This window comes from Anolis sagrei, chromosome 1, assembly GCF_037176765.1.
Source record: "Anolis sagrei isolate rAnoSag1 chromosome 1, rAnoSag1.mat, whole genome shotgun sequence".
Lineage (NCBI taxonomy): Eukaryota > Metazoa > Chordata > Lepidosauria > Squamata > Dactyloidae > Anolis > Anolis sagrei.
This window is the reverse complement of record NC_090021.1, coordinates 149,094,475-149,118,057: the sequence shown is the minus strand read 5'-3', so window position 1 is coordinate 149,118,057 and position 23,583 is coordinate 149,094,475. Positions and strand designations below refer to the sequence as shown.

General features: G+C 39.1%; 1 protein-coding gene across 2 annotated transcripts in view; it reads right to left on the bottom strand.

The window, feature by feature from the left end:
- Positions 1 to 16,826: 16,826 nt before the first annotated feature.
- The window catches only part of OPN5 (opsin 5), a 38,990-nt gene continuing 32,233 nt past the window's right edge, over positions 16,827 to 23,583 (bottom strand). For both annotated transcript variants that reach the window (XM_060785168.2, XM_060785176.2), the window contains one exon: positions 16,827 to 23,423. In XM_060785168.2, the coding sequence (XP_060641151.2) occupies positions 23,357 to 23,423 (67 nt within the window). In that variant the 3' untranslated portion in view covers positions 16,827 to 23,356. The remainder of the gene's footprint in view (positions 23,424 to 23,583) is intronic.

The following is a 23,583-nucleotide window of genomic DNA, read 5'->3' as shown; positions in this document are numbered from 1 at the left end:
GAACAGTTACAATAATAATAATAATAATAATAATAATAATAAATATTTGGTATGTTTGGAGCACGAGGAACAAAGAAGTTTTATGTTCCCTCTGTGGAGAAGATGATAAAATGCTAAAATGGGACAAAGAAAATGACAGTGTGAGTTGGATGAACAGCATTCAAAGAAACTGAAGGCATTTACTGCTGTAATCTGAAGACACTCTGCCTACCGTCTATGAGAAGTCTATGAACAAGTGGAAACTCAACAGACTGGAAGAAAGCAAATTTTCTCCCTGTATTTGAAGAAGGAAACAAGAGACAAGAAGGTCCTTGTGCTCCTGGTTTTAAAAAGATGAAGGTTTCTAAACTGGATCATCAAAGAGCCAACATTTGAATACTTAGAAAATAATCCCATTGTTCATTCACAAAGTCATGCCAATATAAGTTTGTTTGCTTTTTTGCTTTTTCTTTCATTCTTTGGTAGATATGATAGAGCAGAGGTCCTCAAACTTTTTAAACAGAGGGCCAGGTCACAGTCCCCCAAACTGTTGGAGGGCTGGATTATAATTTGAAAAAAACATGAATGAATTCCTATATATCTTATTTGTAGTGCAAATAACACTTTAAAACATTACAATAATTAAAATGAAGAACAATTTTAACAAATATAAACTTATTAGTATTTCAATGGGAAGTGTGGGCCTGCTTTTGGCTGCTGAAATAAGATTATTGTTGTTGTGTACTTTCAAGTAGTGTCAGACGTAGGTTGACCCTGAGCGAGGGCCGGGTAAATGACCTTAGAGGGCCACATCCGGCCCTCGGGCCTTAGTTTGAGGACTCCTGTAGTAGAGCTATAGGTGCCATGTATTTAAGATTCCTTGTGATACTCTTGCAGGGATGCTGGTAAAATGAGGCTATAATAAAATGTTAATATTTAGGTATTGTGATTTGTAGCTGATTGATGAAATTGAACTGAAAGGATACTTATAATCTCTCCTATCTTGGAACAGTGGTTCCCAACCTGTGGTCCATGGACCACCAGTGGTCCGTAAGAATGAAAATATGGTAGGAATACAAAAAAAAAAAAGAGAAAATAAAAGAAACATCAAAAGATATTACTTTTTAATGAAGAAATAAGAGCCTATTTTTCTTTACCTTTTCTTTTTTGTTCTTTTATCACCCTCAAATATAGAATATTTTAGTATAGACAAAGACAAAACCGCAAAGGAGTAGATGGAAGTCTTCAGAACCTTTTTTTTCTCTTACCAATTTCTTGCTATGTATTGTCGAAGGCTTTCATAGCCGGAATCACTGGGTTGTTGTAGATTTTTTTGGGCTATATGGCCATGTTCTAGAGGCATTTTTCCTGACGTTTCGCCTGCATCTGTGGCAAGCATCCTCAGAGGTAGTGAGACCTCACTACCTCTGAGGATGCTTGCCATAGATGCAGGCAAACGTCAGGAGAAATGTCTCTAGAACATGGCCATATAGCCTGAAAAAACCTACAACAATCCGATTTCTTACTATTTCTTACTATCCTATCCCTTTAATGTTCTCCCACTTTACATGTGTGTGTGTGTGTATACACTTTCCCAGCCTCTACCCTTTTACCCCTGTAACCCCTGATTACCCTTAATAAAAAATCTATATTAAAAAAAAAGAATGAAAATATGGTCGGCAGCCTCACCATTACTGCACTGTTGCCTTAAAACCACGCGGCAACAAGAGGCAAGGGGAATGTCAGGAGACAACGGGAAATGTCAGGAGGAGAGAGACTAACTACCGACAAAACATTGCTACTACCACATCAGCTCTAGATTATTAAATACGGTTTTCTGTGGGTGAGCAGATGGCAACTACTGGATGGCATGTGTCCTGTATCGGAAACTAGAGCTGATGTGGTCTATCCAATGAATTTTTTTGAATCAACACTCCAAATAACCAAACCGAATCTAAAGTTGACCAAAATTGATTTGTAACCCTTTTGGTACTAATGTTGGAGAGTGGTCCCTGGTCAAAGTGGTTTTTAAAAAAGGTTGGGAACCACTATCTTGGAGAAAATGAGAATTGAGGTGCTACAGTATTCTGTCCTGTCTCACCAATGATATAGCCTGATTTTTGTCTGATGGATACTTTTAATACAGCCAAGGTTTTCCAGAACTGTACAAGCCAACATTCCTATGGAATCTGAATTGATGTTTTGTGGAAACCAGGGTCGTTGTCATCTTTGTGGTAGAAAGAGCACTGAATTGTACACACATCCATGGAATGTTAACCATTTTCTGAAGTCATATAATGAAGGTGCATTTTGGTTGGTGACAGACATAGTAAATACTTGGCTGTCCAACATGCAATCAAGACTGAAGGATGGAAAGTAGTTTTGCATAGTGCAAGGCATACCTTGATATTGCTTGTTCTACATTCGCTTAAGACAGTGTTTCTCAACCTTCCTAATGCTGCGACCCCTTAATACAATTCCTCATGTTGTGGTGACCCCCAACCATAACATTACTTTCACTGCTATTTTGTAACTGCAATTTTGCTACTGTTATGAATCGTCATGTAAATATCTAATATGCAGGATGTATTTTCATTCACTGAACCAAATTTGGCACAAATATCCAATATGTCCAAATTTGAATATTGGTGGGGTTGGAGGGGGGATTGATTTTGTCATTTGGGAGTTGTAGTTGCTGGAATTTATAGTTCACCTACAATCAAAGGGCATTCTGAACTCCACCAATGATGGAATTGAATCAAACTTGGCACAAAGAACTCCCATGGCCAACAGAAAATACTGGAAGGGCTTGGTGGCCATTGACCTTGAGTTTTGGAGTTGTAGTTCACCTAAATCCAGAGAGCACTGCAGACTCAAACAATGATGGATCTGGACCAAACATGGCATGGATACTTAATACGCCCAATTGTGAACACTGGTGGAGTTTGGGGAAATTAGACCTTGACATTGCAGAGTTGTAGTTGCTGGGATTTATAGTTCACCTACAATCAAAGAGCATTCGGAACCCAACCAATGATAGAATTGGGCCAAACTTCACCCCATGACCAACAGAAAATACTGTGTTTTCTGATGGTTTTTGGTGACCCCCAGGTTGAGAAACACTGACTTAAGACATTTCTAAGAGTTCTCCAAGACTTGTCAGAAGACATCATAAATGTGTGCCTCCCAGGGTTACTTATGGTCTTGTTGGTCTTATTTAGAATCTCAGCTTCCAATAGGGAAGGTGATTAGGAAAAGTAACATCCAAAAATGCAAAATATTCTTCTAGTCTTCCATGAATGTAACTATTTTGATTAAATATGGTACATGTGAACATACTATATTGTGAAAATACCCTAAAACTGATTATTGAGGTGTATTTATTTAATTTTTTTAAATGCAGTTTCAAGCAGCCCATTTTATTGTGAATCAGAACAAGGGCTTTTCCATTTAGAAAAATAATCAATTGGATAAGCAAGTTAAGCTATTTTGGTTAGATATGGTCTCCTGCATGGTTTTGGCTATCTGCAACAATTTTCAATGGGTCACTAATGCTAAAAAGGGTTACCCTGGAATAAGAGTACAAAATGAAACAACAGGAAATAAACAAATACCACCAAATACAATCGTCAGTATGTGGTGTAAGTTATCCTTACACTACCTTCAGTGTAAATGGTATGCTGTTATCTAATAACAACGGCAACAACAAAATTACCTAGAGCTCAAATGCTTCTAAAATAATGCATTTTATCTAATTTGTTATAGAATGCACTCCAATGCACTCTGTTGCACTATATTTTTAAAATCTGTCAATTGTGAATAGCATGCATTCATGTATGGTATTTCCTTCCATTTATCTGTTCACATTATTTGCTACTGTGTTTAACTACTAACAATTATGTTTGTTGCATCCTATTTTTTTTATGTTAATAAACAATTTCCGATTATTATTTTCCCCAATATGATTTTTAAAAAATAGAACAATGTCAAAAGACATTACACAAAACACAGTCTGACATACACTTCCATTTTTAAGGGGGTTGCTTAATTCATTATGCCCATTTTTAAAGACTTTCCTGTATTTTCTAGAAAAAAAATTCTAGTTTCTGTTCTAATTTTTTATCCTCTTCTCCTAGCTATTCCAGTTTTCCTTGCTTTGCTACACTTTCTACTATGTACCTTATTTGGTTGACATGATAGTATAGTTTAATATTTGGGATAACCTTGACCACCTTCTTTTTGTGGTTTATACCATTTATGGTACTTTTATTTATTTTGGCTTTTTATTTCCATTACAATACATGTTTAACATAATTTGCCGTTTTTTAAACTCTTGGTCTGAAATGTTTAAAGACAACATTCTAAATAAGAAATTTAATTTAGGTAATATTTTCGTCTTAATCAATGCTATCCTTCCAAACCATAATAATTTGACTTTAGCATATTCTAATAATATATATTTATTTTGAATTAAACAACAAAGAAGAGACTAAGATTCAGGTGGCATGGGATGCATACAAAGCGGTCATGAGAAGCCATTTAATACAGCAAAACTCGATTAGAAATAAAATTAGAAACACACAAATGAATCGTATTAAAGAGAAGATTGAAAAAAGAGAAAAGGATTTAAAAGAAAATCCAAAAAACAAAGATTTGAGGGGGAAAACTAGAATTATTAAAAAAAAGAGAAGCATAGTATGGAAGTGGAACAAATGGCAAAACAACTAAAGTACATAAAACAATCTCAATTCGAAAATGCAAATAAAATAGGAAAATTGCTAGCGTGGAAAATTAGAAAGAAGAAACAATCTCAGCAAATCACAAAAATCAAAGTGGAAGACAAAATATTGATGAAGGATAAGGAAATAATGGGAGAGTTCCAGAGATTCTTCCAACAATTATATGCAAAAGATATGATTGACAAAGAAAAAATAGTAAGATATTTGAATAAGCAAAATCTAATTTAGGTAATATTTTCATCTTGCTATCCTTCCAAACAATAATAATTTGACTTTAGCATATTCTAATAATATATATTTATTTTCTTTCTTAATTTAATAAAACCATTTGTCTCTAAATTTTCTATTTCTTTCATTATAATTATTGAGTCTTTTATTTTTTTTAATCTCTTCTGCCTGATAATTAAATGACAACATGCCTGACTTGTTTCAATTAATTTGTAAATCTGTTTTCTCAAATTCTATGAGGGAATTTTGCATTTTCCCCCATTGTTGTATTGGGTTTTCCACTGATAAAAGAATATCATCTGCAAATAAATGGAATATTATCTATATATATCTCATATTCCATTTATATTAATGCCCTCTTTAATTGCATTGGCTAAAATTTCCATTACTATTGCAAACAAGATTGGGGAGAGGGAGCAACCTTGCCTTGTACCTTGGGTTATGCTTATTTTTTTTTCTGTTAGACCATCATTTACCATCACTGAGGCATAATACTTTGAACTGCCTTGAGTCGCCTCTAGCTGAGAAAGGTGGTATATAAATGCAGTAAATAAATAAATATATTAATTAACCTTCTAAAATTTTCTCCAAATCCAAATTTCTCCAATACCAGTTTTAAAGCAGGCCAAGCGACACTATCAAAAGCCATATATATATATATATATATATATATATATATATATATATATCTCCAGAGCAAATAAACCTGCTTTCACTTTTTCTCTTTTTATATTATGAATTATATTTAAAACTCTGCCCATTAAATTTGAGATTTGTCTTCGTGTATGAAGCCACAGTCTGATGTACATTTTACAGCTACAGGTACTACTCTTAATGAGCTCATATAAGAGAATGGCAGCCATAAGCATGCCAGATTGAAAACCAGGTGTTCCCTGTACGTTTAATGGTTGTGTAGAGCAACCTAAAGTTATCAGAAGCTATCTAATCTAGGAGACTGAGGAGGATTAATTCTGGATATGTAACTGCCAACGAATGCCAAGTGCTGTAGGTTGTGTTTCAAAGGAGTAAACAGAAATTAATGGTGTTGCTATAAGATAATAGGCAACATAAATATAAATATACACACAGATGCTGCTTTTTATTTGGTTGCATGATGAGCAGCGCCAACTGAAATCCCCTATTTTATAAAGGGTACAACAGCCATCTTCAGGCTTCATTCTGGCAACCCCAGGCAGGCGGGCATAATGAGCAATGACTTCAATAAATGTTTGCCAAGCTGTCCATGATCTCTACACTCTTTATTTCTATTTCATTTTGAACCATGGCTTCTATGTCATCCAAATAAAAACTATGATCAGTAATGACTCTCATACCCAATCCTGTTATGAGCAAGGTAAGATAAGAGACATACAATACTAGACTTGGGCTGTAAGAATGAAATACACAGATTACTTACTTACTTAGGCAATCCCTCGTAGTCCGAGGATGATGGTCCTCCAAGTGTAGTGTCCTGGTGGTGGGTCCATAGGTGACTGTGGAGCCCTATTCTTGATCCCACAGTGAGGGCATCGGTTTCCAGGTGGAAGGCAGTCCTGGTCAGGGTTGGCTTGATGCACCCTCTTCTTGGCACATTTCTCTCTTTCACCCTCCATTCGTGCCTCCTCAAATTCTACAGCACTGCTAGTCACAGCTGACCTTCAACTGGAGCGCTCAAGGGCCAGGGCTTCCCAGTTCTCAGTGTCTATACCAGAGTTTTTAAGGTTGGCTTTGAGCCCATCTTTAAATCTCTTTTCCTGTCCAACAACATTCTGTTTTCCATTCTTGAGTTTGGAGCAGAAAAACTGCTTTGGGAGATGGTGGTCGGGCATCCGGACAATGTGGCTGGTCTAGCGGAGTTGATGGCGGAGGACCATCGCTTCAACGCTGGTGGTCTTTGCTTCTTCCAGCATGCTGATGTTTGTCTGCTTGTCTTCCCAAGAGATTTGCAGGATTTTTTGGAGGCAGTGCTGATGGAATCATTCCAGGAGTTGCATGTGACGTCTGTAGATGTCCACGTCTCACAGGTGTATAGCAGGGTTGGGAGGACAATAGCTTTATAAACAAGCACCTTGGTATCCCTACGGATGTCCTCAAACACTCTCTGCTTCATTCAGAAAAATGCTACACACACAGATATAGGATGGGTGGCACCTGGCTTGTAAACTGTAATGACGAAAGTGAACTAGGAGCTTAGTAGATCACAAGTTGAATATGAGTCAGCAGCGTGATGCAGCAGCTAAATAAAACCTAGATAAAATAATTTTACTCTAGTCTCCTTTGGTCAGACGTCACCTGGAATGACTTCGTGTCCAATTCTGGGCACTGCCATTCTAGAAGGTTATTGACAGGCTGGAACATGTCCAAATAGGGACAACCAAAATGATCAAAGTTTTGGAAACCAAGCCCTATGAGGAGCAGCTGAGAGAACTGGGTATATTTGCTTGAAGAACAGAAGGCTGAGAGGGGACCTGATAGCCATGTTTAAATATTTGAAATATTTGTGCAACCAACCATGGCGGTTTCCCAAATAAAAAGCAGCACAGTTGATCACACATGCCCAAAGATGCAGGTTTTGGAAAAACTCCTGAGTATCCCATAAAATCATTGTTCAAGGATGCATTAAATGGCCTTGGTTTCACAGTTAAACCAAATCAGTTCCTTGCACTGTGCAACTGCAACAAAGTTGACTCCCACCCCCTACCTTGGGTAGGGTAAAATGCTAGTGAATATCAATTTACATCTTTGGAGTAGTAGAAAGCAACCCTGATCTCTCTTATCCAACATTTAAATCTGGTCATCAGGTGCCCTCTTAAGCTTCTCTTCTCCAAGCTTTTGTGTGTGTGTGGGTCAGGAGCGACTTAAGAAACTGCAAGTCGCTTTTGGTGTGAGAGAATTGGCCGTCTGCAAGGACATTGCCCAGGGGATGCCTGGATGTTTTGATGTTTTACCATCCTTGTGGGAGGCTTCCCTCTTGTCCTCGCATGAGGAATTGGAGCTGACAGAGGGAGCTCATTCGTGCTCTCCCGGATTCAAACCTGTGACCTATCGGTCTTCAGTCCTGCTGGCACAGGGGTTTTAACCCACTGCCACTGTCTCCAAGCGATACATGCCCAATTCCAAGCTAAACATGCCCAACTTCAAGCTAAACATGCCCCAAGCTGCTCCAAATAAGGCTTGGCTTCCAGACCATTTATCACTTTGGTTTGCCTCCTCTGAACACATTCCAGCTTATCCATATAGATTTTGAATTCAATTCCCTTTAACTCAATTTTACTGCAATAGCTAAAGACTATTTAACTGTTTTCTGGAGTAACTGGGCATTTACTTGATAAACTATAATACTATATCATCAAGAAGATGAGTCAATTGTTAAAATCACATGTCTGCATATCTTGTTTACTTGGGCAATTTGTACCTATCCAAATAAAAAATAAATGTAGTACAGTAGAAAAGTAGTGTCTTTTGATAAGATTCCATATAGGTATATATGCCGTTGCTAATAGAAGCTTTGGGACATAAGGAGGATTTTAATTAAAGATGGATGAGTAAGTTGTTTCTGGAACACATCATTTTGACATGTATGTACTCCTAAGTCTTTCTGTCACATGTCTACATGCATCTGTAGATCTAAAAACAATTACTTCTCAAAGTTTTCCAGGATGTGGTAAGACTAGGAATTTGCAATGTGTCCCAGAATAGCAATGAGGCCACTTTTCCCAAAGTTCATTGCATCCAAGTTGATCAATCTTGTACATTTAGCAATAACAAAAAACCCACAAGGTATGCGGCATTACATCAGAGCCAAAAACTGTAGGAGAACGACTAAATTTAGCCTTTTAAAAAATTCATTTCAGACTGAATTATTTAGACCTTAAAATGTGGCCTGGTTTTTAGATGTGTTTAGTATTCAACGGCGCCTACTGACTATTTGGTTATTGCATGATCAAGCATTTTAGACTGCAAACCTATACATGCTAATTTTTTCTTCCAGGTCAGCGTGCCTTTCTCTTCTTCCCTTCTTAAAAGACCTGTACAGCAGCAATGAAAAGGTGCCAAGAAAGCTTTGGCACAATATGGGACCTTCCTCCTCAATTCCCAGGGAAAGGGTTGAAAATATTTTTGTCTCCAAAAAGCGGACAGCACGCCCAGGCCTTGTCTAAGCTTGAAGCTGCATTATATGGCTAGTGTAATAATAATAATAATAATAATAATAATAATAATAATAATAAATAACAACAACAACTTAACAGTAAACTGCTTAAAGTGCAAAAGACAAAGAGTGAATACCATAAAAAAACAATGCAGAGCAGAAGAGAAAACTGGCAAAAGAAGGCTCTCCATGGACAGTTCCTGGGAAAAACTGAGAGCCAAATTGACAAAGAAAAAACATGGCTGTGGCTCACAAATGGGACTCTGAAAAAGGAGACGGAGGGCCTGATTCTGGCAGCCCAAGAACAGGCAATTCGAACCAATGCCATCAAAGCCAGAATTGAAAAGTCAATGACAGATCCCAAATGTAGGCTCTGCAAGGAAGCAGATGAAACAATAGATCACACCCTCAGCTGCTGCAAGAAGATCGAGCAGACAGACTACAAGCAGAGGCATAACATAGTTGCTCAAATGATTAATTGGAAGCCCCCATGTTGTGGGGAATGTGTCCAATGATACTTTCATCTTGGTTGGGGATGGGGCCTCCGCTGGAAATCCATTAGACGGGGTGAAAGTGTGATGAGGTCCTAAGTCGGATGTACTTCTGGTCATTCATATCAACACCAAAGTTAAATACAGTCACAAAAATCCTATAATCACCATGTCTTTTTAGTTAAGTAGCAAAGGTGATTAAAAAAACCCTCTTAGTGCATTATTGTGACACCAACAAGCAAGTAATGGGCATAAACTCAAACTTGTGCGCCAGCTGCGACCATACCTCGTAAAGTCTGACTTGGCCAGGGTGGTCCACTCCTTGGTTACATCCAAACTGGACTATTGCAATGTGCTCTACGTGGGGCTGCCCTTGAAGACGGCCTGGAAGTTTGATCTGGTACAGCAGGCGGCAGCCAGGCTCCTTACTGGAGCAAAGTATGGGGAGCATACAACACCCCTATTAAAACAGCTTCATTGGCTGCTGATAAGTTGCCGAGCCAAATTCAAGGTGCAGGTCATGACCTATAAAGCCCTAAACGGTTTGGGCCTCGCCTATCTCTGCGATCGCATCTCCTTCTATGAACCGGCACGAGCTCTAAGATCTTCTGAGGAGGCCCTCCTCTCGGTCCCACTACCGTCTCAAGTGCGGTTGGTTGAGATGAGAGAGAGGCCTTCTCAGTGGTGGCCCCCTGCGTCTGGAATGCCCTTCCAAGGGAAATAAGACAGGCCCCATCCCTCCCCTCCTTTCGTAAGAGCTTGAAGACCTGGTGGTTTCAACAAGCCTTTGAAAATGACCAGTTCTAACTCAGCCCCACATGTTGTCTAATACGGCCTTATTCTTCCTACCAGTTATCCAGATTCTTTCCTCTAATCGGCCCCGGAATGACCTGTACCTAATATTATTGTTGCCTGCCATAGCATTGCACTTAATTCGCTGGGCCCCTAGAATTTTTGGGCTTGCACAAATCTTGGCCCGGCCTTTTAAATTTTTAAATTGCCTTGAACAGGCAGGATTACTTTTAGTATATGTCTGTTATGGCGACAATTTTTATGTTTATATTTTGTTTGTTAATCTTATGGTTATGTTGTTTTTACTCTGTATGTTTTGTGATATTATTTGGGAACTGCTCTGAGTCCCGTCAGGGAGATGGAGCGGTATATAAATAAAGTATTATGATCATGATCATCATGATCATCATCATCAGTGAAATAGCTATACTATTTCAGCATATTATTTGAGAACACAGAAATGCTGGACCACACCAACAACCACCATGTCAGACTACACAGAGAAGCCATTGAAATCCACAAGCATGTGGACAATTTCAACAGAAAGGAAGAGACCATGAAAATGAACAAAATCTGGCTACCAGTATTAAAAAACTCTAAAATTACAACAGCAAAACAGCAGAGAGGAAACAACCAGGCACATCTTAACACCTCTCAACAAAAAGTTTTCCCAGGCTCATTCATTAGCACCTTCATTAGCATTCAAATGCTAATGAAGGTGGTCAGCTGAAACATTCACACCTACCTCTAGCAGAGAACAGCTCTTTGCCCCACCCCAGCCATTCCACAGATATATAAACCCATTGTCCTATTTCCAACAGACCTCACTACCTCTGAGGATGCTTGCCATAGATGCAGGCGAAACGTCAGGAGAAATGCCTCTAGAACATGGCCCTATAGCCCGAAAAAAACCCACAAGAACCTAATAGCTATACTGTCCTTACCATTTGTCAACCAATTCTGCATTTTGTCCGTGAACCTTTTATCAACCTCTGACACTTTAGTGCCCAACTCATGATGGTGGTTAAATCAGACAAGACAGAGTCAACATCAACACTCCACTTAAGCACTCTTCCACTTTGCAATATTTATATGGAAACTGAGTGACTCTTTTTAGGCTATTTATGATATGCATTCATATCTATCTACAAGGATTATCTGGACAGTAAGGATACAAGATTTTTTAAAAATGCATAGAATGAATATATTTTAATAAAACTTACATGGATTGTAACATAGGTATTACATTATTTTTTCAGATAATCTCAATTCAGTTCAATACATTTTGTCATCCACGGGACGGGTTTTTGATGCCTGTGTCATAGAAGTTTCCCTCCACCTTTTTCAGCCAGTTCTAATTTTCATCTCGTCGCCATTGGAAAAGTGTTTTCCACCAAGATGTTCCTTCAATTTAGTGAACGGATCATAGTTACTGGGTGCGAGATCGGGACTGTGAGATGGGTGGCTTAAAACATCCCAACCAAATGAAGTCAATAACTCTTGTGTTGCGTGAGCGGTGTGCAGACACGCATTGTTATGAAGGAGATGGACTCCCGCTGTCAGCATCCCACGACATTTGTTTTGGATGGCTCTGCAAAGTTTCTTCATGGTCTCACAATATATTCTGTACCCATTTTGTCACATGCTGTCTTGACATTACATCCTCTCCATAAACTGAAACAATTTCACAATGAATTACAGTGGTGTTCATACCCTTAGCATTTAGGTAGCATATTACAGCGTGATCTTCGCACTTGGAAGGAAACGGAATGAGAACGCTCATCTCTAACCTTCACCACAACACTAGTCAATGAGCTACTGACGACTGGCACTGCTCGTTCACTTTGGCTGGCTTCCCGCTACATGACGGTGATACGAATTTCCCACGAAAATATTCCCCGCAAGAGCTACATGCCTTTTAACCTTACTTTCAGGATAACCCTTGTATAACTATCACCTGTAGGAAGAAATGCAGATATTACACAGCATTACATTTTGCATTTAAGGTATCACTATCTAGTTACAGTATAGGATACAACTATTAGAATGTTACTATTTCCTAGGAACTTTGATGAGAGCTGAACTTTGATCTCTCTACATCTCTTTAGCAGGCTTAGTAATATTTAACATATGTCAAACATCATGCCACTAAACAATTTAATGTAATATTTTATCCACCGTAAACATCAAAATCACTGTTTTAACCTCAGTCTCTCAGGATGTAACATGATCACCTGCTTGTCCAGTTTTAATGGATTCATTCTAATTAGTGCAGCCCAAGGATGTGGACAAGATCCCTGGAGATGTATATATACAGTGTTCTGTGCCTTGTATCATCTTTAACCATTGTAATGATATAACTTATCCTGTAATCCATTCAGATATAGTTTCATCTGTTTAAGGACTTACACAGCTCTAACAGGCTTTTGTGAAACATAAGCATTCAAGGGCTAATCTCATTAAATCTTAACAGTATTAATTACTACATTATTACATCTATAACCATACCATCATAAATCAGCATGTTAGGTCAGCCTGTCAGGGCTATCAAGAACAGCCAGAATCTTCTGCGTTGGAGATTCACCACTAGGCAGTTTGAGCAGAGTCACTTCTTGGCTTCATTTTATTTTCTCCTTATGTCTACTCAACATGTCTTGCGGCTGCCTTTCCTCAACCTGTGCCTGTTCTTGTTTATTCATACAGTCACTTCCGACTCTTTGTGACCTCATGGACCAGCCCACACCAGAGTTCCCTGTCGGCCGTCACCACCCCCAGCTCCTTCAGAGTCAAGCCAGTCACTTCAAGGATGCCATTCATCCATCTTGCTCTTGTTAGGCTCCTCATCCTTTTTTCTTCCATTTCCCCCAGGATTATTGACTTTTTTAAGCTTTCTTGTCTTCTCATGATGCAGCCAAGTACTTCATCTCCTGTGCCTACAAGGGTTATCTAGTATTCCGTCCTTAGGACAGTTTTTATAGGTCTCTTCCTACTCACACCTCACAGGGTGAAGCTAGTGACTGTCTTCCTGTCTTGGGAAAAACTGTGAAGGCATTTCTTATCCAGAATACTGCTTCTTGGCAGGAGGTTGGACTGTATGGCCCATGAGGTCTCTTCCAATTCTATGATTCTATGAAGGCAAGATCCCTGATTCCCACATTGGTCAGTTGAGACTGTGGTGAGAGTCCCGGTACCACAAGCCAAGACATCTTCAGTCTCTTCTCACCAACAGCTCTTTCCTGGGCAAGAGCTAGCTTCATAGGGGACACCAGACCACACGCTTACTTAGCCTAGGTGGCTCAACATGTCATCACCACATCCATCACAGGCACGCCTCCATTGCCTTCCACTGCACTCAACTACCTCTCTGGCACCAACAAGAGCACTCCCATAGCCACCTGAGTCGTCACCCTGTTTCGAGATCTAATTTGATCATCTCTTTGCCCACTTCTTTACGGAATATCCAGCAGTAAATGGAATGGGTTTGGGTCTGTACTCATCTCCCCAGATGGAATCCATGCCACCGTTGGGAATATGCTGCTATATTTTCCTTGGCAAGCTAACCTGAAGAGGTTACTGAACTGAGTTAGAAAATACTGAGCAGTTTCCTTCTCTCCGCAGAGTTCCTGTGCATCCTCAATAAGATTTTCTTTCTCCCAGTTGTCTCTTAAAATGCCTTCTGGTCATGCCCCAAGCACAACATTCTCCATGCTGTCTTCTGCATTGCTCTGTTTGGTCCTCTATCCAAAGGGAGAATTCGCCTAGGATACATAGACAGATTTGGCATGCAGGCTCTACAGATAATTCATGTTGCATGCTGTTGTACATAGAGCAGATAATAATAATAATAATAATAATAATAATAATAATAATAACCATCTGCTAGCTGCAGAAGGCCACCTTACTGGGATCTGCACGCATTATTCGCCGATACATCACACAGTCCTAGACACTTGGGAAGTGTCTGATGCGTGATCTAATACAACAGCCAGCAGAGTGTCTGCTGTGGACTCATCTTGTTGTGTTTCTAATAATAATAATAATAATAATAATAGTACATCACACAGTCCTAGATGCTTGGGAAGTGTCCGACGTGTGATCCAATTCAACAGCCAGCAGAGTGTCTGCTGTGGACTCATCTTGTTGTGTTCCAAATAATAATAATAATAATAATAATAATAATAATAATAACAACAGCAACACATCACACAGTCCTAGACACTTGGGAAGTGTCCAACGTGTGATCCAATTCAACAGCCAGCAGAGTGTCTGCTGTGGACTCATCTTGTTGTGTTCCAAATAATAATAATAATAATAATAATAATAACAACAACAACACATCACACAGTCCTAGACACTTGGGAAGTGTCCAACGTGTGATCCAATTCAACAGCTAGCAGAGTGTCTGCTGTGGACTCATCTTGTTGTGATCCTAATAATAATAATAATAATAATAATAATAATAATACCTTTATTTATAACTCGCCACCATCTCCCCAAAGGTGACTCAAGGCGGCTAACATGAGGCCAAGCCCAAAATAATACAACACAATTAGACAAAAGAAAGCAGGAAAAAACATCATAACAAAATATATAAAATAACAGATAAAATAAACAATATAAAATGACATAATAAAATCAAACACAGAGGGCGGGCCAGATGTATGAGATAAAATGTTAAAAGCTTAAAACCCTGGGTGAGTTAGGAATAAAAAATGCATTTATGAGAGAGGAGGCTGAGAAGGAGGAGCAGTGGAGTTTGGCCTTTATAGGGAACAGGAGAAGGTACTTTATCGAGGGGACAACTGTAGATGGAAATAGACAAATGGGTTGAGCGTTCACTCTCCGAAGGCACATCGGAAGAGCCAAGCTTTTGAAGCCTTCTTAAAGGCTACTAGGGTAGGGGCTTGCCTAATCTCCCCAGGTAATGAGTTCCAAAGGTGAGGGGCCATAGTGGAGAAGGCCCTCTCTCTCGTACCCACACGTCGAGTTTGTGATAGTGGAAGGGGCGAAAGGAGGGCCTCTCCAGAAGATCGAAGAGATTGTGTAGGTTTGTGGTAGGAAATGCAGTCACAAAGGTAGGTGGGTCCTAAACCATTTAGGACTTTAAAGGTGATGACTTGCACCTTGAATTGGGACCGGAAGATGAACAGCAGCCAGTGGAGCTCCTTAAACAGGGAAGTTGACCACTCCCTGTAATTCGTCCTGGTTAGAAGTCTGGCTGCCGAGCGCTGGACTAATTGGCAGATCACAGACATACTCTTTTCGGTGACCTCCATAAGAGAATATCAAGTAGAACTCACTCTTTTCTTTTCTTTTTTACAACAAAATGCTTTTTCTCCAGATCAGAAAATGTCTGCTTTCACATTAGATCTGGTTATCAATAGATGGCGACTTTTAAAAAGTAACCATTCATGTCTACATTTCCTTTTCTTCCTCTCGAATGGAGCCTGTGATACTAGAGTAGTGAAGAAACACAATGACCCCTGCGTTCTTGCAATATCTCAAGGGAACCAACCATGACTGTGATTCAGAATTCATTATGCGCACTAGGGCACTTTATCAAGAGTCTTACATTTCAAAGAATTTGAATGAAACTTAATGAGCTGTAAAATATTCCTTAACAGTGTAGATCCCATATTCAGAGATAATGGAAACAAAAAAAAAAAATACAAATCAAACTACTGTAAATAGATAATTATGCCCCCAAATCCAGGTCCTGGTTTTTCAAGGAAGTACTAAAACACAATCACCCTTCAATTAATCAAAGTTCATTTTCTATGATCTGGACATATCTGTGTTATTCCTAACAGACTGTTTTAATGGCTGGGATCTTGGGAGCCCCCGCTGTCACAGTGAGTTAAACCGCTGAGCTGCTGAACTTACTAACTGAAAGGTTGCAGGTTTGAATCTGAGGAGTGGCATGAGCTCCCATTGTTACTCCCAGCCTCTGCCAACCTAGCAGTTAGAAAACATGCAAAAGTGAGTAGCATTAAGGTAACGTTTCTCTTACATTAAATCTAGTCATGTCTGACTCTCAGGGGTGCTGCTCATCCATTTCTAGGTCAAAGAGCCAGCATTGTCCATAGACACCTCCAAGATCATGTGGCCAGCATGACTGCATGGAGCGCCATTACCTTCCCACAGAAGCAGTACCTATTGATCTACTCACATTTGCATTTTTTAGAACTGCTAGGTTGGCAGATGCTGGGCCTAACAGCGGAAGCTCACCCTGCTCCCCAGATTCGAACCGCCAACCTTTTGGTCAGCTCAGTGGTTTAATCTGCTGTGTCACTAGGTGGTCCTTGTACCATTACTTATGTTATATATTAAATAACTTTTGAAGGCAATCTGTTCACTGCTTATTTATGGCCTTCGAAGACACCAACTGGCGCCCATCCCTTTCTCTCATCTATCTTATTTATCTATCCAAAGATGAGAAATAAACTCTTCCTTTTTTGTATAAATTTTTATTGTGTTATGTGCAAATAGCATACAATCTACGAAATTCAACAATTAAAATACAATTATTATTTCCCCAATCCCACCCCGCCATTCCCACCCATGAACCATCACCCATGACTTCCAGCATCATACAGTATGGAACTAGTATCTAACAAAAATCTATTCTTATCATTGTTGTTGTTGTTGTTGTTCATTAGTTCAGTCATTTCTGACTCTTCGTGACCTCATGGACCAGCCCACGCCAGAGCTCCCTGTCGGGCGTCACCACCCCCAGCTGCTTCAAGGTCAATCCAGTCACTTCAAAGATTCTTATCATAACATGAATAAATTCTATTTTTGTCTTCTTTTTTTAAATACCCAAGTTCAAGTCTCAATTGTTCCCTCCCCATATGCAATAGGAGAGCTTGGCCATTTGAATATACTCAACTAATTTTCTTCTCCAATTCTTAATAAGTAGACCTTTCCCCCCGTTCCAAGATTTTGCTATTGTAATTCTCTCTGCCACAAAACTATATTGGAAAATTTCTACATCTTCTTTACGAATTCTTTCATGAAACAAACCCAATAGGCACATTTCTGGCTTTTTCTTAATCTTTTTAGAAATTAATTTATTAGTTTATTTTCCCCAAAAATGTTTACCACCCTACAGGTTCACCAAACATGGAAGGTGCCTTTCTGTATTTTGCATCTCCATCATTCCCCCCATTGGGTTTTATCAATTTTGGCCATTAATTCAGGAGTTATATAACTTGTATAGAACATTTTATTCATATTTTCTCTAATGTAAACACCTACTGAAAACTTAAATCCTTTCCCCCCATAAGTATTCTCAATTTTCCAAATCTATATTTTGCCCTAAATCTCTGGCCCAGGAAATCATCACTGTTCCCAATGTTTAATATGAGCTTTGGGTTTAGTGTTGTTATTGTTCTTGTTGTTGGTGTATGGTTGTTATGTTTTTCAGATAAATATAGAATGCCACAAAATTATAATATTTTCATGCAATAGTTAACAGTGAGTATCAACAGTGGAGCAAGGAAAAGTGGATGTTTAAAATATTTGGATAACCTGATCTGAAATTAGACTATCAAATGATGGGCAAAGATGTTTCCCAACACACACACATATATACACACACATACGTATGTGTGTGTGTGTGTGTGTGCATGTGTGTAAAAAAAAACTCACCTGACATATCCCTTCCAGAGATTGAGGTGTATTATTGGTGTATTGTTTCTAGTATCTTTTCTTATTTCTTATTATGTATCTATTTGAGTGCAACTCTTTTGTTATTTCGGTATTTTGAAGGCCATGGTTCAGCTAACAAATGGGAGTGGACTATTGTCAGATTCAACTGTAACTTTACCCTCTTACAGACTTGCTTATGAAATTATAGTCAATGCTTTCGGAAAATCAGGAGTTTTGTTCATTATTGGAATGGACATAAACCATAGATTTTGTACTGCCTCTGGATTGACCATGGTAGATTTGGTTTGGCTGTGACATCTTTTCAGATAGCATTTTTATGTACACGGTAATATTTGGAATTGTAAATGTCTTTAAAGCCACATAAATGTCTAACAATTCATACAATCTATGGAATTATCAAAGATCTATGGACCTCACCACATTGACGAGGTCCTGCGGAGTGATACACCAGCCTTCGTGGCAAATCAGTGGGGCAGTGAGGCTATCCCAGCACTCTGCCCACAGCGTTGCTTCCCCATCACATAGGGAAGCATTGCCAGATGGATTACCCCCACCCCCCAGGCACTGGCCCTGTTATTTTAAAACAGTGGTTCCCAACCTGTGGGTCGTGGCCCACTGGTGGGCCATGAGACCTAAAATAAGGTCCGCAGCTCTAGATGATTAAATATGGTTTTCTGTGAGTGAGCAGATAGTTGACCAAAAACTATCTGCTTTTGGTACTAATGCTGGAGAGTGGTCCCTGGTCAAGTGGTCCCTGGTCCAAAAAAAGGTTGGGAACCACTGTTTTAAATGGAACACAGGAAGGCACCCATGTTCTGAGTGTAGCACTGTAGACCGCTTACACCCCAGTTAAGCCACAGAGCCCCACTGGAAGTGAGCCTGAGTCGTCTGATGGGTGGCGTGGGGCTCTGTAGCTCAACTGAGGTGCCGAAGACTCATCTGATGAGATTGTACGAGATGCCTTTGTATGTCTCATCACATAGGCAATCAGTTTTGGTCTAGAGAGGCAAATTGGTAGAGGCAGACAACATACTTCACACTTTAATGTGCTTATATCTTGCCGTCCCAAATTCTATGGCATGAAGGTTATTCAGTTTGTTTTTTGTGTGTGTGACAGGCAAGTCATCATGAAGCTGCTCGCTCATTTTGTTTCTTGATTTTTGAGAATACTAAATTACAACTTGCAAAATCACTCATGCTTTCTGTACTTCAAATACTCCAGATTTGCTATAAATACAGTTGCTACAGCTTCTGAATGAACAACCAAAAAAGGTAAGATGCTCGTTTGCTGTCTCTTGAATTCCTAAGACTGAAGCTGAGTCAGTCACACCATCTCTTTGTGACTGCATGCTCAATACCTCCAAAGTGTGCAATGCTCCCTCAGCCACTGAAAGCGTTCGTTTTGGGACTCTTGGCAGCTTCAGAGTTTCCAGTGGACACTTGCTATCATTCAGGCGCCTGATAACTGGATATACAAGAAGAGGGCTTGTAGACTGTGCACCATTCCTCATGCCTCAAACTTCATCACAATTTTTTGAATATCAATTTTTCACTCCATCTTTTCGGTCTGTGAGGCCACAAAGTCTTTAAAGGCTGCTGCTATTCAGAAAAAGATTTATCTACATTTTCATACATCCTTTAAAAATTTAACAAAGGAATAAAAAGGGAACTCAATTTTCCAAAGGAGTTTCAATTTGTAAGTACTTTTCTGTGTAAGGTGAACACTACAAACTTTATTTGTTTGAAGGTGGAGATCAGCAGGAACGCCTTAGGCAGTGATTATGTCCATTTACTTGTTCTACCAGCCATATTAATGTCAAATTAGCTTTCTATCTGACATATTCACCTTAATAATGCAGATACATACACAGTATTACCTTTTGTGCACACAATAATGAGAGATGTAAAATTTTGAATAAAAAATAAAATACACGACTGTACATCTATATGAGGCAGTGCCTTCAATTATTTGATCTAGAGTTTATGTCAGGAAAGTGATTATTTCTGTTGGATATCCTTGAACATCTTTGTTCAAATGCTCTTAAAAAATTTATGAGAAGCTACTGAGCCCCAGAAAATAGCTGCCAGATTTGTTCTCTGGGCTTGATAAAAAATATTACCAGCTGTTTTTAATACCACAAATTTAAAGTATCTGCATTATCAACCACTAAGCTACTAAAAGTATTGGTATTCACAAATGTTAAGTGTTAAATACATTTTTCCTTTTTGATAATTAGGTAACATTAATTTTCAGGATGCAGAAAAATAGAACTATAATTGTTTCATATCTCAGAATAACTGAAACATACACTTGATGCTGTAATAGGAAACATTTTTACCACGTCTAATACTGCTGTCTAGTATTTTTAACATTCACTGCACCTCAGAAATAAATCTGTTACTCCTTGAGTAATTTATGAAATCTTTGCAATCAGAGCAGGACTCCAAGGAATCATATTAACAAAACCCGCAGGCAGTCAATATGTGCTCGAGATGTAAAATGGGACGCATTTTGCACAAATTTGCTTCTCAGAGTATGGATACAAGTAACTGGGGCCTTGTCCAACAACTTTATGAGCAGCTAGGGGGCCTTCAAGGGTTAAGTATGTTCTCATTTGTATGACAAGTGTCTAACAAGTACAATAGAAGACTAACAACCTCGTAACATGGCTGCCGGAATCACCATGCAATGTGGTGAAACCAGCAAGTCTGTTGGGGGGCATTGAGAACCCACTGCATCATCTGGCTCCTAAGGAAGCTGATCCCGTGGGGGAAAGCGTCAATCACGTGGCTTCCCCCATTGCCTCCTGTGTTGCTGTGGTAGTATGCATCCACGGAGCTCTAGAATATCCACAGAGCCCTGCTGGAAGTTCATCTGCATCGTTTGATGGGAACCAGTAGGCTCTGCGGATGACCTAGGGCTTAATTGGCATATGCTGCCAGTTTACGCCTTGTATGATGAGGTGGTAAATCAGCATCACAATGTACAGCAGAGAACATTTATGCCTAAGGAGGAAACTCCTCTGCAAAATTGGGGGGAAACTGTTTTAGAAAGAACATTAGTGTTTACATCACTACTCCTACTCCTCTCTTGAAAACAGTGCAGAATATCATAGTCTCTTTTTAAAATATTTGAATGAAAAATGAAGATGTTTAAAGATTTGCTCAAAAGGTTTTCTATTCTTCTTCTTAACACTATTAAGCCAGATGACAAATGTTTCCTTAGCTATCCTAGTCATAAGTGGGTTGTATATGTGTGCCTCCTCATTTCAGGTGTGATGTGTTGCCAAAGGCTGTCACCATTCACTCTGTCAAGCAGTGTTAGCAAATGCTGTGAGCTTTGTGGGTGCTTCATGTTTGACTACGTCTTTGATTTAGGGATGTTATATATACTCATATATAAACCAAACTCATGTGTAAGTTGAGGGGAGATCAGGGGGCCAAAAATTATGGATTTTCATATGACCTACAGATAAGTCAAGAGGCATTCCACCATTTCATCGCCTTCCTTTAGGTTCTCCTGAGATGCAACTAACCTCTTGTCTTCTGCCACTCTATTTATATAGGAGGTGGCTCCATTTTTAATATGAGTTAAGGTACACGTTGTCCATGGATAAATGCTCACTTATTTATCACCTGCAAGAACAAACAGTTTCAGTGATTTTTCCCCTCTCCTTCACAAGAATATAAAGCAATTTCTGAGTACTATTTGTACTCTGGAAAGCTGATTTACACACAAAAACATATAGTTCTTCTGCACAGAAAACATGTTTCTGCACAAATATCAATGGTTTTGGGTTGTTGTAGGGTTTTTTGGGCTATATGGCCATGTTCTAGAGGCATTTTCTCCTGACATTTCACCTACATCTATGGAAAGCATTCTCAGAGGTAGTGAGGTCTGAGGATGCTTGCCATAGATGCAGGCGAAACGTCAGGAGAAAATGCCTCTAGAATAGTGGTTCTCAACCTGGGGTCCCCAGATGTTGTTGGCCTACAACTCCCAGAAATCCCAGCCAGTTCACCAGCTGTTAGGATTTCTGGAAGTTGAAGGCCAAAAACACCTGGGGACCCTAGGTTGAGAACACGGCCATGTAGCCTGAAAAAACCTACAACAACCAAGTGATTCCGGCCATGAAAGCCTTCGACAATACATCAATGGTTTTCTTTTAGGAGACACACCTAAAAAGTGGAAGGGAGGATTTTGTGCAAAATACACATTTTTCACACATAAATTGGGGCATTTGCACAGATGGCATAACATTAAAAAGTGTGGAAATAATATTCCTATACAAAGTATATTCTGCCCGCAAATATATTATTTTGTATACAGAAACAATGTGTTTTCATGCAAGTTCCCAAGAATCTTGTAACTATTTTCCTTTTCTTTGGTGGGTTGTTTCAAGTGTCATGACACCTAATTCTCATCATGTAAATATTAATCATCATTCTTCGCATCCTCCTTCAGCTCATGCTCAAGGTGTTCTGTTGCCTATGGTCACATGGTGGTTGTTTAGAAGGCTGAAGCTATCTGAACAAATGAAAGGCTGGTTCGGTGTCAACATCATGAGCAGTGACAACATTTAGCACTATTTTAGCACTGTTTATATAAGAAACTTTGTAAAGCTGTTTTTTTTTTTAAGGAAATCCTAAGCACAGCTATTATAACATGTATATACAAATTTAGAATATGAACAAGTAAACATGTGACACAGTGAAAAGTGTGATATTTCCAATTTAACAGGGTAGGAAATGCATTCTATGCAAGACATCAGAATGAGAAAACAATAGCCACAGTGAAGCGAAGGTGCCATAATTTAAAATGTACAGGCAATCCCCAAGTTACGAACATCCGACTTACAAATGACTCATAGTTATAAATAGGAGTGAGACTACAGGAAGAGAGAGAAATCTCCCTCTTGGAAGGGAAATTCACTCCTGAAATAGTTCTCATGGGGAAAGGTGCTGAAGCTTTATCACCAATCTTTGTTTCCACAACAAGCCAATTTTTTCAAAATCTAGTTATTACAGAGACAGAAAGTTAAATGAAATCTTCTGGACAGGGGCACACACAGCAAAACAAACACCACAGAGGTGCTAGCCTCTATACTATCCAAAGAGATTATATTATATATATGTGGCTGGAGTTACACTTTTAAAAGTATGTGTTCTGAGTTACACAAAAAGTCAACTTAAGAACAAACCTTCAGAACCTGTCTTGTTCGTAACTTGGGGACTGCCTGTACTTGTAAAAGAAGCAGCTGAGAAGAAAACGGTGGACTGGTGGGTTAACTGTCAGTTCAAGGGTTTCATACACTGTCCAGTTGTGTTTCCTGAACTACCTCAGACTTTTTGTCTGTAGGTATTATGTACAGCCTGTGGGAAGAAATAAACTAATGTAAGTGAATTCAACATTACCAACATTCTTAAAGTCTTAATTAATACCAAACAATATTGTTATTAATTAAGAAAAATGACATAAAATCTAGTAAAATTAGTTTTGAGCAAGCCACGGGAGTGTGTGTTGTCCTCCTAA